The following is a 13211-nucleotide window of genomic DNA, read 5'->3' as shown; positions in this document are numbered from 1 at the left end:
AGTATTTCATATGTAGTATTAGGAAAAATGCTCAAATGCTGCAAAGTTTTCAGTGAAACAGCTACTTTTTAATTATTGAAGACATAAATTGATATAACTCTCATACAAAAAAAACTTTGGAAACATATCAAGCCATGAAAATGCATACACCCTTTGACTCAGTAAAACCAGTTGCTAAGAATTTATATGAAGAAAATCGGAAACAAAAGAAGGGAAAAGCTTGGTGTGCATAAATCTGTTGCATTGATAAGCAACAAACTGGAAACCACCTAAACGTTCAGTAAGTGGAATGGGAGGCAAATTGTATAACTACACAGGATAGAGGCTTTAGAGAATTAAAAGCAAACTTTAAAACAGCATTTTTCTTTTTAAAGGCAAATTACAGCATCATATTTCTCTAATGATTAAAACTTTAAAGAAATGCTGCACTTTGAAACGGATGAAGGGGATGAAGTAGTTGTTCAGAGTGGCAACATCAGAGGCGGGGTCTCCCATCTGATGTCATGTTTTCATGTCTTACCGAGAAATGCATATTAGGAGTTGTGTAAGTCTTTAAGTTCAAAATAATTTGATATCGATGACTAAAAACCTGCTGAATGAAGGCGATGTGGTGTACCGAAGGTTCCTTCCCATCCCTCCAAGCTCACTGCCGCGCTCTCAGCAGAGGTGCGGTCAGTCACTGTCTAGCTGCTTTATGAACAGGCTGTCTGGTCAGCCGAAAGCCCTGCGTGCCCATGTGTCTGTAGACAAAGTCCAGGAGAGGACCATAATGCTTCTGCCCCTAGCCAAGCACTTGTTTCCCCACATGCTGTTATCCACAGAATAGTAAAATATAGATATAGGAGGTGCTAGATCCTAGTACAAGACAAGAATTCAATCTAAAAACTTCTAGAAAGGTAATCAAAATATTTCTAATTTTAATTGTTATTCACAAAACTAACAACACTGAGATATTTTGTTCTTCAGAAATAACTATCAGTATCAAATGAGTTATATATGACATACATAACCATTCTCATTTAAGATAGTTCTTTATCGTTTTTACATGATTGTTTATAGGACTGTTAGGTCTGAACACTAGTTGAATCTGGCTTCAGCGTTCTGCTGCAGCGTTTTGGAAGCAGCCCCTTTAGAATGCTCCAGCAGCTTGATAGCCTTGTCAGAGTTTTCAATGTTCCTAAGCAGAGTCTCTAGCCGTCTCTTAATTTTCTTCTGATCCTCGAGAGCACAGCCGATCACAATGGACTGGAACTTTTGGTCCACCGGCCCCGCAGGCACCTCGGAGGAACACGCGCTGTACAGTGACATCAGGTGACTCCGGGCGTTTCCCAGGTCGTCCAGAAACTTGCTGACCACCTCATCGATGATCCGCGTGGCATGCTTGAGGGACTCCTGCTGCTGGGGACTCCTAATTGTTTCTACTGAAACCTCCACAGTCAGGGTTCGTCCCATCAGACGGTTCGCAGTCAGATTTAATTCTTCTCGTTCTCCTAATCATAAGAAGTTTGAAATATCAATCAATATGAGACACACCTACATCCATGTCAAGAACACTAAGGCACTTGTGTGTGGTTAAATCTAGCCTGCGAGCACCTATACATTTCTTAAAGGTATATACTGTTAGCAATAAGATTAACTTAGTATGCCAGGGAAGACTGAGGGCAAGAGGAGAGAGAGGAGGGCGGCAGAGGATGAGACGGCTGGATGATATCACTGACTCGGTGGACGGGAGTCTGAGCACACTCAGGGAGATGGTGAAGGGCAGGGAGGCCTGGCGTGCTGCAGTCCATCGGGTCACAAGGAGTCAGACAGGACTGAGCGACGGAACAGCGTCAGTGGTGAAGAGGATCAGCCTGGACGCCAGGTGACTGCCGTGGTCGTCATGTCTGCAGAGGCTGGGGCGGGTGTGCTGGTCAGAGCAGGAAATGATGCCCTGCGTCTACACGACTATGTGTACTAGAGGAGGAAATGGTAATTTCTGCCTCTCTGAGCTTTTAGCTGAGACCCTGTAATAAGAGAGATTAACAAGCAAAAACAAAACCAGAACCTTATCGTGTAGACCTCATGTATACATGGGAGACCCCCAGGGAAACTGAGTGACTCCTGGAGATGGCCCAGGCCTCCATCCTCAGGTGGAGATGGGGAGGGAGGCGAGTTTCGAGGGCCTCAGAAAGAGGACCACAGAGGTGAGGTTTTCATGGAGACCCCTCAGAAGCGGAGGTTTCCTTTAGGAAGTGTAAATGTACATTTCTCTTACAAAACTGTGACCTCAGCTATTTCCAGAGCTGCTCCTGTTCCTGCGGTTTCTCAAAAATGACCAGCCCCGATAATCCTTAGGGCAGAGGCATGTTTTGGGCAGCACATCCCGTGTCTGTGAGCATACCATGCCCAGCTCTGGCGGAGGAAACAGAGCCAAGACCCTAGGAGAAAGGCTGGCCTGAAACGAGGCGCTGACCTCATCCTGTCCGACCAACTCGGCCTGTGGTCTGAGTCTCAGCCAGCACGAGGAGGGTGCTGGGTCATCCTCTCACTGTGCAGCTCTGCATAACGCTTTCCAAGTTCACTGCTGGTTGGCCAGGGCGGATAGCGGGCAACGCTGACCCACTAAGGCCGTGTGACGGTTTGGGTCCGGGCCTGGGCTCACCAGCCGGGGCTGCAGGGGTGCCTGACCCCCGTCACGCCTCCCCCCACCGCTCCTGTCCTCTGCGCCCTCCCCCCACCTGCTCCTGTCTTCTGCGCCCCCCCACCGCTCCTGTCCTCTGCGCGCCCCCCCCCCCCCCCGCCCCCGCAGCCCCCGCGCCCCCGGCGGGCTCACCGTCACTGATCTGCCGCATGTCCTGGCTGTTCTGGATGCCGTGGATCATTTCTAGGAGCACCTCCTTCTCCTGCTCCACGGCCGTGGCCGCTTCCCGCAGAGCCTCCACCCTGCGGGCGGGGACACAGTCAGCGCACAGAAGCCGCCTGCGCCCCTTCCGCCTTTGCCTCCAGCTTAGCTGGCAGGATCAGGCACGCCCCTAACGCTTCAGTCCTTTTTCTCTCTTATTCTGTACTTTTTTCCTTCTTCGTCCACTTGCCCCGTGGCTCCTAGGTGCCTCCCTGCTCACAGGGCAAGCATTCTGTTTAGTGCTTTTCTGTTTGTAGATAAACATCTGTACTTGTTTACTGTCCCTGCTTCTTCACTCAGCAGCATGTTTCACTAAGACCCGCCGGGTTCCCTTGTCACCCAGCCCCCAGCTCCCCTCACCACCCGCCCGTGACTCCTGTCCCCTGAAGGCAGGCCCACCCCAGGGTGGCACAGCTGAGACCCAGGGTGTGTCACCCTCTGGACTCCTCTCCAGAGCAGCCGCACGGGGCGCCCCTGGGTCCCGGGAGCCCCGCCAGCACTCGCGTCCCCCAGTTGACAAGCGGGGTGTCAGCACTTAATCTGTGTTTCTTTCACTGCTAATAATTTTGGACATCTCTTTGTAGTCCTGTGAGCCTGTTCACAGCCTTTGCCTGTTTTGCTCTTTCTTTTTTAAACTGGGGTTACTGTCCTCTTGGCTTATCTCCCATCCGACCCCATATAATCTGTGTCTGGGATGTCCTTCACTGAACACAGAGCCTTACTTTGAAGTGATCAGACCCATCTTTTTCTTGGTTTTGTTCCACCTTCTGGCTCACGCAGTGAATTTTTGTTTCAGGGTCCTCCCATCCCGAGGTCAGAACATACTTGCTTACATCTCCTATTAACTTACTCTCTCACTTTCCTCACACTCATGTCTTCATCCACTCATAATCCACCTCTGTTTATGATTAGATAAGGATTTTGGTTTTTCTCCAAATAGTGAACCATTTTCCCCAACACTATCCACCCTAAATCCATCTTTTCCTCAATGATTTGCACTGCCTGCCTCTGAAATCGATTCCTAAGCACCACTTGCCCCAACTCCACCCACCCCCCCTCACCTAGACACACATTCACTTACTACACAGACACACAAACACAACCAGTGACTAAAAGAACGAGGCTGTGAAATCATCAGAGCAAGAGAAAACAGAACCCTGTGGGGTCCCCGCCCCATCCCAGCCACACCCAGGCCTCTTCCCCTACAGGCACCCACCTGTCACCCCCAAAATAGCACCAACACACTGCAAAGTCACAAGGTTTCGATTCTCGAGATACTGAGTATACGTTGGACTCTGCTTGTGAGAGCAAGTAGAAGCACAGAGCCTGTAAGAACCTTGTGAGGCCAACGTGGCTGGAAAGCAGTCAGAACCGGGGGAACTCGGCAGGACAGTGGCCACGCGTCGCGCGGCCTTCCAGTGGCACGCACAGCGCACTCACACCTTCCACACAAGCAGACTCGGCCTGGGCCACACGAAGGCGGTGGGGTGAGCATGAACAAGAAACGTGCTACCAAAGTGACTCTAGGATTGAGATGGCACACGAGTCACTGGTAAAGGAGGCCACAATGGAAGAAGAGCTGAACTTTCCAGCTCTCCTGAGTCTGTGTTCAAATATAAGATGATAAAGAGAATTGTTACTCAAAAGAAGTATAATAATAATAATTTATAATAGTATGTTCATGGAATTGTAACAAGAAAATGGCTTGAAAGGAGACACTCCAAAAAAATATTTAATCTGTCATATAAAGATGTTTTGTCATTAAATGAAACCAAATATAGAGGAAATTGGATGGGGCTTTTCTCCCACGGTTAGAAATTGCCAGGCATTTTCCCTGTGAAAAACAGATTTTATTTTTTCTAGACTTTTTAATATGTGATTTTATGTAAACTTCATTTCACAGCAAAGATACAATCCCATTCTTCAGCACGTAGATCCCCAGGATCTGAGGATCTGCTTTCTGGCAGTGTGGCCCTCTCATCTGCTGCCCCTCACCTCCTGAACATTCTTTACCCCTGGCCCAGGTCCACTAGGTGGTCCTTTCTCAAAAGCCAGTCCTTTTGGCAGAAATGTTTCCTTAGCAACTTCCTCCTTCCTCTCCCTTGAGGCATTCAGAACTACATCTGTCTAGGGCATGGACTACATCACAGGCTTATTAGTTTTTTATTTTAAAAAGCTGGACCTGGGACTTCCCTGCTGGTTCAGTGGCTAAGACTCCAAGCTCCCAGTGCAGGGGGTCCAGGCTTGACTGCTGCCCAGGGAACCTGACCCCACACACTGCAACTGAAGATGCTGCGTGCTGCCGTGAAGACCCAGTGCGACCAAACGAATATTTTCAAAAGCTGAACCTCTACTTAGTTTGCTTAAGTCATCTTGTTACTGTTTACCAGCTACTGGTCTTAATTCAGCTCACATGTGCTGTGTTCAGTCGCTTCAGCCGTGTCCAACTCTGTGATCCTATGGACTGTGGCCCGCCAGGCTCCTCTGTCCATGGGATTCTTCAGGCAAGAACACGAGTGGGTTACTGTGCCCTCCTCCAGGGGATCTTCCCAACCCAGGGACTGAACCGGTGTCTCTTACCTCCCCTGCATTGGCAGGTGGTTTTTTGTTTTTTTACCACTAGCAACACCTGGTAAGCCCTAAATTCAACTTATATATACATCTTTTTGTCCCTGTCCCGTGTGTTAGTTTTAGAACAGTTAGTTACTAAATATTCAAATATTTCCCACCCGCCCTTCCGTGATTTCTCCTGGAACTTTGCCCACAAGAGCCTTAGCCCATTTCACTTTATCCTTCACCTTCTTAACACATCACTTGACAATGCTCCTTGGCAGAGGGGCAGCTCTGTTTTTACTAGCGGATCCTGCAAGAGCTATGTGTCCAAATTGGGAAAGAACTGATCCTCACAGCAAGACTGGCCTGGGCTGTGCTCCTGGAAAACTCTCTGCATGAGATCACAACTACACTTTAACTACGGAGGAACTGTTCAGAATGTTCCGTGAGGCCAAAATCTGGAGTGTGTGCCTCCTCAGCTGGTCTTGGCAGCCCGGGGACTGGGGGACGAGGTGCCGGGAGACAGACCCAGCAGGCGCCCCAGGCCGGGTGCGGGCCCGCTGCTCATACCAGCTCTGCTGCTGTGTCCTAGCTGAGTGACCTCGAGCAGTTGCTGACATTCTCTCTGCCTCAGTTTCCTCATTTGTGACACAGGGATCATGAGACGGTAGGTGTGACTGAATGAAGTCAACGTGGTTAACTCACCAACTGACCGCACGGACTAAATTATGAGTTAACTGAGATACAGAACCACGAATATGTAGGGCTGACTCCTACACCATTTTCTAGGAAAAATCGGAGCATCCCTGGTTTCTGGTACCCAGGGGCCCTGGACCAATCCCTGCAGTCACCGAGGGGCCACCCCATGCAGCACGTGCCCAGAACTGGGGCCGTGAACACCAGCTTCCGGGTGTTCTTATGCACTCAGCACTATGAACGCAGGATTGTAAGTAACAAGGCTCCTAATCATCACCCAAACAGTAAGGAACACTCACTGCTGAGACACTGGCGTTAAAATGGGCCGAGGCTTCAGGGTCAGGAGCTAGTCCTGAGCAGGACGGCCTCAGGCAGCCGCTCAGTCCCTCTGGACCTTTACTGCTGCTAAAGGAGGCAATGGATGTCCTCCTGCCTTGGAGGGTTTTGGAAGGTTCATATGATACCGTCTATGAGAGGTGACCTTTTAAATTACAGGCTCTGACACAGTATTAACTGGGGTGCTGTCTTCTGGCTCCTGGGGTCGGGTCAGCCCAGCAGGAAGCTCAGCTAAAGGACCCAGGTCCCTGCTCCCTCCCTTGTTCCTTGGTGGCCCGGCGCCCAGGAGGCTGCTCTGCGGACACTTGTGAACAGCCAGCTCCCCGTCCCGTCTGTCCCCTGGGCTGCTCTCCACACCTAATGGCCAAGCATCTTCACCACCAGCCGGAGCTTCAGGGCCACTCACACCCTGCAGAGATGGCATTCAACAGCCCCTGATCTAAACCCGGATCTAAGTGGAATTTTCACTTCTTTCAGTAAAATCATATGCTATTCCTACACTTTGAAATATGACATAGTAACTCAAAAAATTCAGGCGTAAAGCATTAAGCTCTACAGCCACTCCTCCTGAGCTCTTTTAACTTCTCAAGCCTCAATTTTAAGGCACAGGACCTGTAGAGTCATGCTGGTTAACTAAAATACCTGTTGGAGGGTATCATTTATGAATTATATGATCACTGCTAAAATAGTAACAATCGTGAGCAAAGTGCTCAGAGCCACTGACAAATGGAAAAGTCAGAGGCCATTTGCACGGTCACGAAACCAGTAGAGAGAGACATCACCTTTTTAGGAGGAAGCAAAAAAGGAGATCTAGTTTCGTGCTAACGCATTAGAAACAACTGGAGTTTCTTCAGCGACTTGTGAGATGCCCGCAAACATTTGAAAACTTTAAACACCGTCGACACCAGTTCACATGGCAGGTCCGAAGCACTGAGCATAATTCTGTTTTCGATTTCATGCGGAGAAAGTTTTTGCTGAGACTAGCGCAGCAGAGGGACAGTAAGCACAGGCCTCGTGGTACAGCCTGTGATCTTCAGCGTGCCTGCAACACTGCTTTATCAGCCACTCGTAACATGAAAGTAAATGACAGCTAACACATGAATGTCTTGTTTTCTTTTTAAACTTGATCTTCTGGGCCTGATTCTAGTTTCTAACAGCACAGTGCTCTCTTCCATGACCCATCTGCCTTCATAAACTTCTCTTTTTTACTTAACCTTCCAAAAGACTTAATTTTGTCAGCATCACTTTTTTTTTAAAAGAAAGAAACAAAGCTCATCAGTCTAAAACTAGAAAAGTCCTTAAAATGAACAACTGAACACACATTTATCAGTCTCAGGTCAAGGGTTAATTCAGCAAGTGATTAACCACTTGTACACGGTAATCAGAATTCATTTCACATTAAGGAGGCCCTAGAACGTAATATTTCAAACAAGAAACTTCCTTTTAAAGATGAGCACCTGCTCTATGTGAGGCATCAATTCAAGTCTTAGAACAATAACTCAGCTTCAAGAAAGGAACTGTGTCCTGCCCGATCCTAGAAGAAAACATCCTTTCTTTCCAGCTAGGGAAGAGCCCCCCTGAAATGGCTGAGAACATGCCCTCAAAGTTCTTGAGACCAGAGACACTCAGTCACTTGTTAACGCTGCTACATAAAATCGTCCACAGGAACTGCTCTGCCTGTTCCACCTGCTTCAGCTGGAGAAGGATCATTGTCACTCTCCATGAAATCGTGGTGGTGGTGAGCGTCTCATTTTCTGAGAAGACACTGTTTCTCTCTGTAATATAATAAAAAGAACTATACAATAAATGACAAAAGTCAACATAAATATTAATAAATGATAATAAGTGCCTCATTTGGTTATTAGTGTACTTTACTGGTAAACAGACCCCTTGTCCTGTTTTGAGATAAAGACACATATGCAGCCCTTCTTAAAATTTTGTGTTACATATATTCCTTTGCTCACTCAGAGTCTGGCAACTATGGGAAAAATTACCTGTGGTTTTAGCGAGTTTTGGACGCCTTGGTAAGATTTGCCTGTAATTACACCTGCACACAATTTACACGAACTTCAATGACAATAAGCAGTTATGGGAAGTACACATAAGTCTTCATTCACTGTTAGAGAAAAAATTATTTCCCAAATTTCTTACACATTATTTAGGAATCCTATACAAGCCGGTGACTACATTTGTCACTAAGGAGTGTCCCCACACCGGTTTCTATAGGAATTGACAGCACAGCCTGGAAAGAACTTAGGGAAAGAGCCGGGGTGAGGCACTCTGTGCTCTGGGAAAACTGGCAAAACAGGCTCTCAGGTTTTCAGGAACTCAGATTCCTAAATCTTCTCAAATTCAGAAAAGCACTAAAAGCCTTAAGGGAGACAGCAGCTCCTTCTGACCGGTGGTAACCTCCGCGCGCCTGACCCCGGGCCCTGCTCCAAAGTCACATCCTCGCTGACCTCGGCCCGACCCTCGCCGCCAGGGCTTCCCTCTGCGCGCTGACCGCCGTGGACGCGCTGACCGCCGTGGACACAGCGACCACAGGGACACCCCGACCGGGAGGGAGCGCTGCGGCTCGGGCTCTGGCGGCCCGGAAGGTGGGACGGCGCCCCGGTGAGGCCGAGCGCGGCTTGGGGAGACACCTGTCCGCTGCTCTCGGGCCTGAGGCCAAACGGATTTTTACGTTTTGCAAAGGGCTCGGTCGCCCAGCACAGAAACCACTAGCCGGCCCCGGTCCTAAAACCGCATGCGGCGGGGAGTGGGCCGGAAACACCTGGCCCCACGCGGAAGGTTCTGGAAGCTCCGCGGCGGCACGGCCGTCGTCTCGAGTCACGTCCCCCCTACCTCCTCTGTTCGGGGTCGCGCGGTCCCGGCGCTCGGGGCCGCCGAAGGGTGGGGGGCCGCCGCGCCGACCCAGCGCCGCGCTGCCCTCCGCTCCGCCCTCGCCCCCCGGTCCTCGCCCGCAGCTCCGTCCCCGCGCGGCCCCCGCCCCGCGCACCTGAGCTCCAGCTGGTCCAGGCTCTCGAGCAGGCGGCTGGAGCGATCGGCCATGGACGAGGAGCGGCAGAAGCGGCCCTCGTTGGCCTTGGCGCTGATCCTCGCCTGAGCCATCTGCGCCGGGCGGGCGGCCCGAGGTCACCGCCGTCCCCACGCGCCAACCGTCTACTCGGATGCGCTGCCCGCAAACCCGAAGTCGGGGGCCAGGGCACCCAGATAAGGGCGCGAGGGCTTGGCGGCCGGACTCCGACCGCGCGAGCTGCCTCGGGGGCGGCGCGGCGGGGCGGCTCCGCGTGGCGCCAGGCCCGGCCCCGCCCCGAGCACGCCCCGGGGCGAGGCCCGCGCCAGCCACGCCCTCGCCCCGCCCCGACCTGCGGAGGCCCCGCCCCCAAGCGTGGCCGGGGCGGGGCTCGCGTGAGCCACGCCCCCACCCAGGCTGGCCCGCGGGGCCCCGCCCCCGATCACGCCCCGGGGCGGGCTCGCGCCAGCCCCGCCCTCTCCCCGCTCCGGGGCCCTCCGCCGCGAGGAAGGGGTCCTTTGCGCAGCCGTGGTTCCCGGGCACCTTCCCGAGGCGAGAACTGGAGTCTGGACGCCAACAGCGAAGCCAACAGAGCAGAAGACAAAAAGCCGCCCTGTCCAGCTGCGTGTAGGGGTCAGGGTGAACCTCATCGTTTTCACACCCACTCTCATGAAAGCATTTGTAATGACTTCTCTGTTTAAAAGTTACTGGTTGGAATTCGAGTGAAATGATTGTTATTTAAGGCCGTTTCTAGCCCCATTTGTATAAACCTCCTGTTATGAGAAGACCGTGGAGGCCGCTCGGCCACCGCGCGGGCCCGGGGCACACTGGGCCTTTGCGCGCGTTTCCTCGAGGCGCTCTGCCCGGCAGTACACGGAGGGGATGCACAGGGTACCGGGAAGGGGGTAATAACAGTTCCAGGCTGGAGCCCAGCCTTTAATCTGACATCAAAGTCGAGGTACTTGAACAGAGAGGAGGCCCCTAAGGCTAGATCCCAGTTCCTCTGAACTCTTAACTACTAATTCACAACTGCTGTAGGGGGTCATCTGGCCTCATTAGACGTTTTATTGTATCATGACAAACCTGGAATCCTTAGACATTTTGTCAATGTGCTAGACTCTCACACCTCAGACTCAGTGGACTCCAACTCCAGAGAATACCCAGGCCCGTCTTCACTCCCCACTGGGCCAGCATCCCAGCCCTGCCCTCCCATCTGGTCTGGTGCTGTCTGCACCACTGTCTGTGCTCAGCTCAGCAGCTGCAGTGATCCAGAATAAGGCACAGCACATGACTCCTCAGAAACCTTCAGCCGCTCCTCACTTGTGAAATGAGTCAAAGCCAAGGTCTTCAGAAGAGGCCTCAGAGGACTCTCGTCGCCTGCTGCCTGCACTGGCCTTGCTTTGCATGTCTGGATAAGCTCACTCCCTACCTTCAGGCCTTTGCTCAAGTTCTCTAAGGACCCCGACCACTCTAGTACGAACAGCAAGCCCCGCCCCCGCCTCACCCCCACCGCCCCTCAGCTCATTCGGGCGGCTGTTTTCCTTCCTCATCTCAGCACCCCCGCCCAAGTGTGCCCCACTGCGGAGGTGAGGGCTTCCTTTTGCTCACTGATGTATTTCAAGTGCTTAGAATAGTCGCTGACAAATGTTAAGTACTCAATAAATACTTTGTGAGTGAAAGAATAAATGGTTTAAAAGAAATTTAAAAGAAAAAAAAATTGATGGGAAAAAAGAAAGCTCTTTCAGTTGAGGGCTATGCTACTGGGTTTCTGGTTACCCTGCCCAAGAAGTCCAGGAGAGTCCTTGCACCTTGTTCTTGGGAGAGGTCTGAGTGGCCAAATGGTCAGGAGTCGGAAGAACGGATTGGGCTGGTAGGATACCAAGCATCCAAAAACAAACTCTTTAAGGAAGGAATTTTTATTTAAGACAGTCAATGATACCACGAACCAGACGCTGTCAGTACATTACCTATATATCCTTTTTAAAATAAACATGGTCATTCATCATTTCTTTGACAAAAGCAGTTATTCAGGTATAAAAAGGCATCACAATAAAAATTTTAAAAGAAAAAACAACCTATCAGTAAAATGAAAGACGAATAAAAGCAAACAAGCAAGCATCGTCAGAAACATTTACTCTTGATAATATTCTCCGTTACTTTATGTAACATCCACTCTCCTCCATGTGTCTAAATTAAGTTCAAATTATGACGCAAGCTGGTTTCACAATTATAAGAGGAACCAGAGATCAAACTGCCAACATCTGCTGGATCATCGAAAAAGCAAGATTTCCAGAAAAACATCTATTTCTGCTTTATTGACTATGCCAAAGCCTTTGACTGTGTGGAACACAATAAACTGTGGAAAATTCTGAAAGAGATGGGAATACCAGACCACCTGACCTGCCTCTTGAGAAATCTGTATGCAGGTCAGGAAGCAACAGTTAGAACTGGACATGGAACAACAGACTGGTTCCAAATAGGAAAAGGAGTACATCAAGGCTGTATATTATCACCCTGCTTATTTAACTTATAAGCAGAGTACATCATGAGAAACGCTGGGCTAGAAGCACAAGCTGGAATCAAGATTGCCGGGAGAAATGTCAATAACCTGATATGCAGATGATACCACCCTTGTGGCAGAAAGTGAAGAGGAACTAAAAAGCCTCTTGATGAAAGTGAAAGAGGAGAGTGAAAAAGTTGGCTTAAAAGCTCAACATTCAGAAAATATTCAGAAACATTCAGATCACGGCATCCGGTCCCATCATTTCATGGGAAATAGATGAGGAAACAGTGGAAACAGTGTCAGACTTTATTTTTCGGGCTCCAAAATCACTGCAGATGGTGACTGCAGCCATGAAATTAAAAGACACTTACTCCTTGGAAGGAAAGTTATGACCAACCTAGATAGCATATTCAAAAGCAGAGACATTACTTTGCCAACAAAGGTCCATCTAGTCAAGGCTATGGTTTTTCCAGTAGTCATGTATGGATGTGAGAGTTGGACTGTGAAGAAAGCTGAGCGCCGAAGAACTGATGCTTTTGAACTGTGGTGTTGGAGAAGACTCCTGAGAGTCCCTTGGACTGCAAGGAGATCCAACCAGTCCATTCTAAAGATCAGCCCTAGGTGTTCCTTGGAAGGAATGATGCTAAAGCTGAAACTCCAGTACTCTGGCTATCTCATGCGAAGAGTTGACTCATTGGAAAAGACTCTGATGCTGGGAGGGATTGGGGACAGGAGGAAAAGGGGGCAACAGAGGATGAGATGGCTGGATGGCATCACCGATTTGATGGACCTGAGTTTGAGTGAACTCCGGGAGTTCGCGATGGACAGGGAGGCCTGGCATGCTGCAATTCATAGGGTTACAGAGTCGGACACGACTGAGCGACTGAACTGAACTGAAAAATGATTTTTAATTTTGTAATAAGTAGAAATACAATCAGTAACAATTATTAAAACATTAAGCAACCCAATGACCTTATTTTAAGGATCATGATGACTACCCCTTCCCCACTGTGTCACTCTGGACCATACACATCCGTGTGTCACAGCAACACAGCGCCCCCGCGTGGCGGGCGCCTCCAGCACAGCCGTCTCCTGGACACCCGTTCAGCTCCCACTGCTGAGCAGGTTCCCCAGACGTCTTTAAGGTCCAGCTCTGTAACCACCTCCCAAAACCTTAAACTACTCTAACAAATTAACAGTACAGTGTGCTCACTTTGGAAAAA

General features: G+C 50.0%; 1 protein-coding gene across 1 annotated transcript; it reads right to left on the bottom strand.

Moving 5' to 3' along the window:
- Positions 1 to 56: 56 nt before the first annotated feature.
- Positions 57 to 9726, bottom strand: BAG2 (BAG cochaperone 2). The gene is made up of 3 exons (XM_052648812.1): positions 9468 to 9726; positions 2816 to 2925; positions 57 to 1490 (listed from the first exon to the last, which is right to left on the bottom strand). Exons 1-3 carry the CDS (start codon positions 9578 to 9580, stop codon positions 1078 to 1080), a joined length of 636 nt encoding a protein of 211 aa, XP_052504772.1. The 5' UTR covers positions 9581 to 9726; the 3' UTR covers positions 57 to 1077.
- Positions 9727 to 13211: the final 3485 nt, after the last annotated feature.

The sequence above is a fragment of the Budorcas taxicolor genome, chromosome 11, assembly GCF_023091745.1.
Source record: "Budorcas taxicolor isolate Tak-1 chromosome 11, Takin1.1, whole genome shotgun sequence".
In the NCBI taxonomy this organism is placed as follows: Eukaryota; Metazoa; Chordata; class Mammalia; order Artiodactyla; family Bovidae; genus Budorcas; species Budorcas taxicolor.
Note: the sequence above shows the minus strand (reverse complement) of the source record. Positions and strands in the feature narration are given on the sequence as shown.

Coding starts and splice junctions, on each gene's coding strand:
- BAG2 (XM_052648812.1), bottom strand. CDS start 9,580: ATGGCTCAGGCGAGGATCAGCGCCAAGGCCAACGAGGGCCGCTTCTGC. Junction 2,926..9,467: donor CTGGACCAGCTGGAGCTCAG/GTGCGCGGGGCG, acceptor CCCCGCCCGCAG/GGTGGAGGCTCTGCGGGAAG. Junction 1,491..2,815: donor CATGCGGCAGATCAGTGACG/GTGAGCCCGCCG, acceptor TCTTATGATTAG/GAGAACGAGAAGAATTAAAT.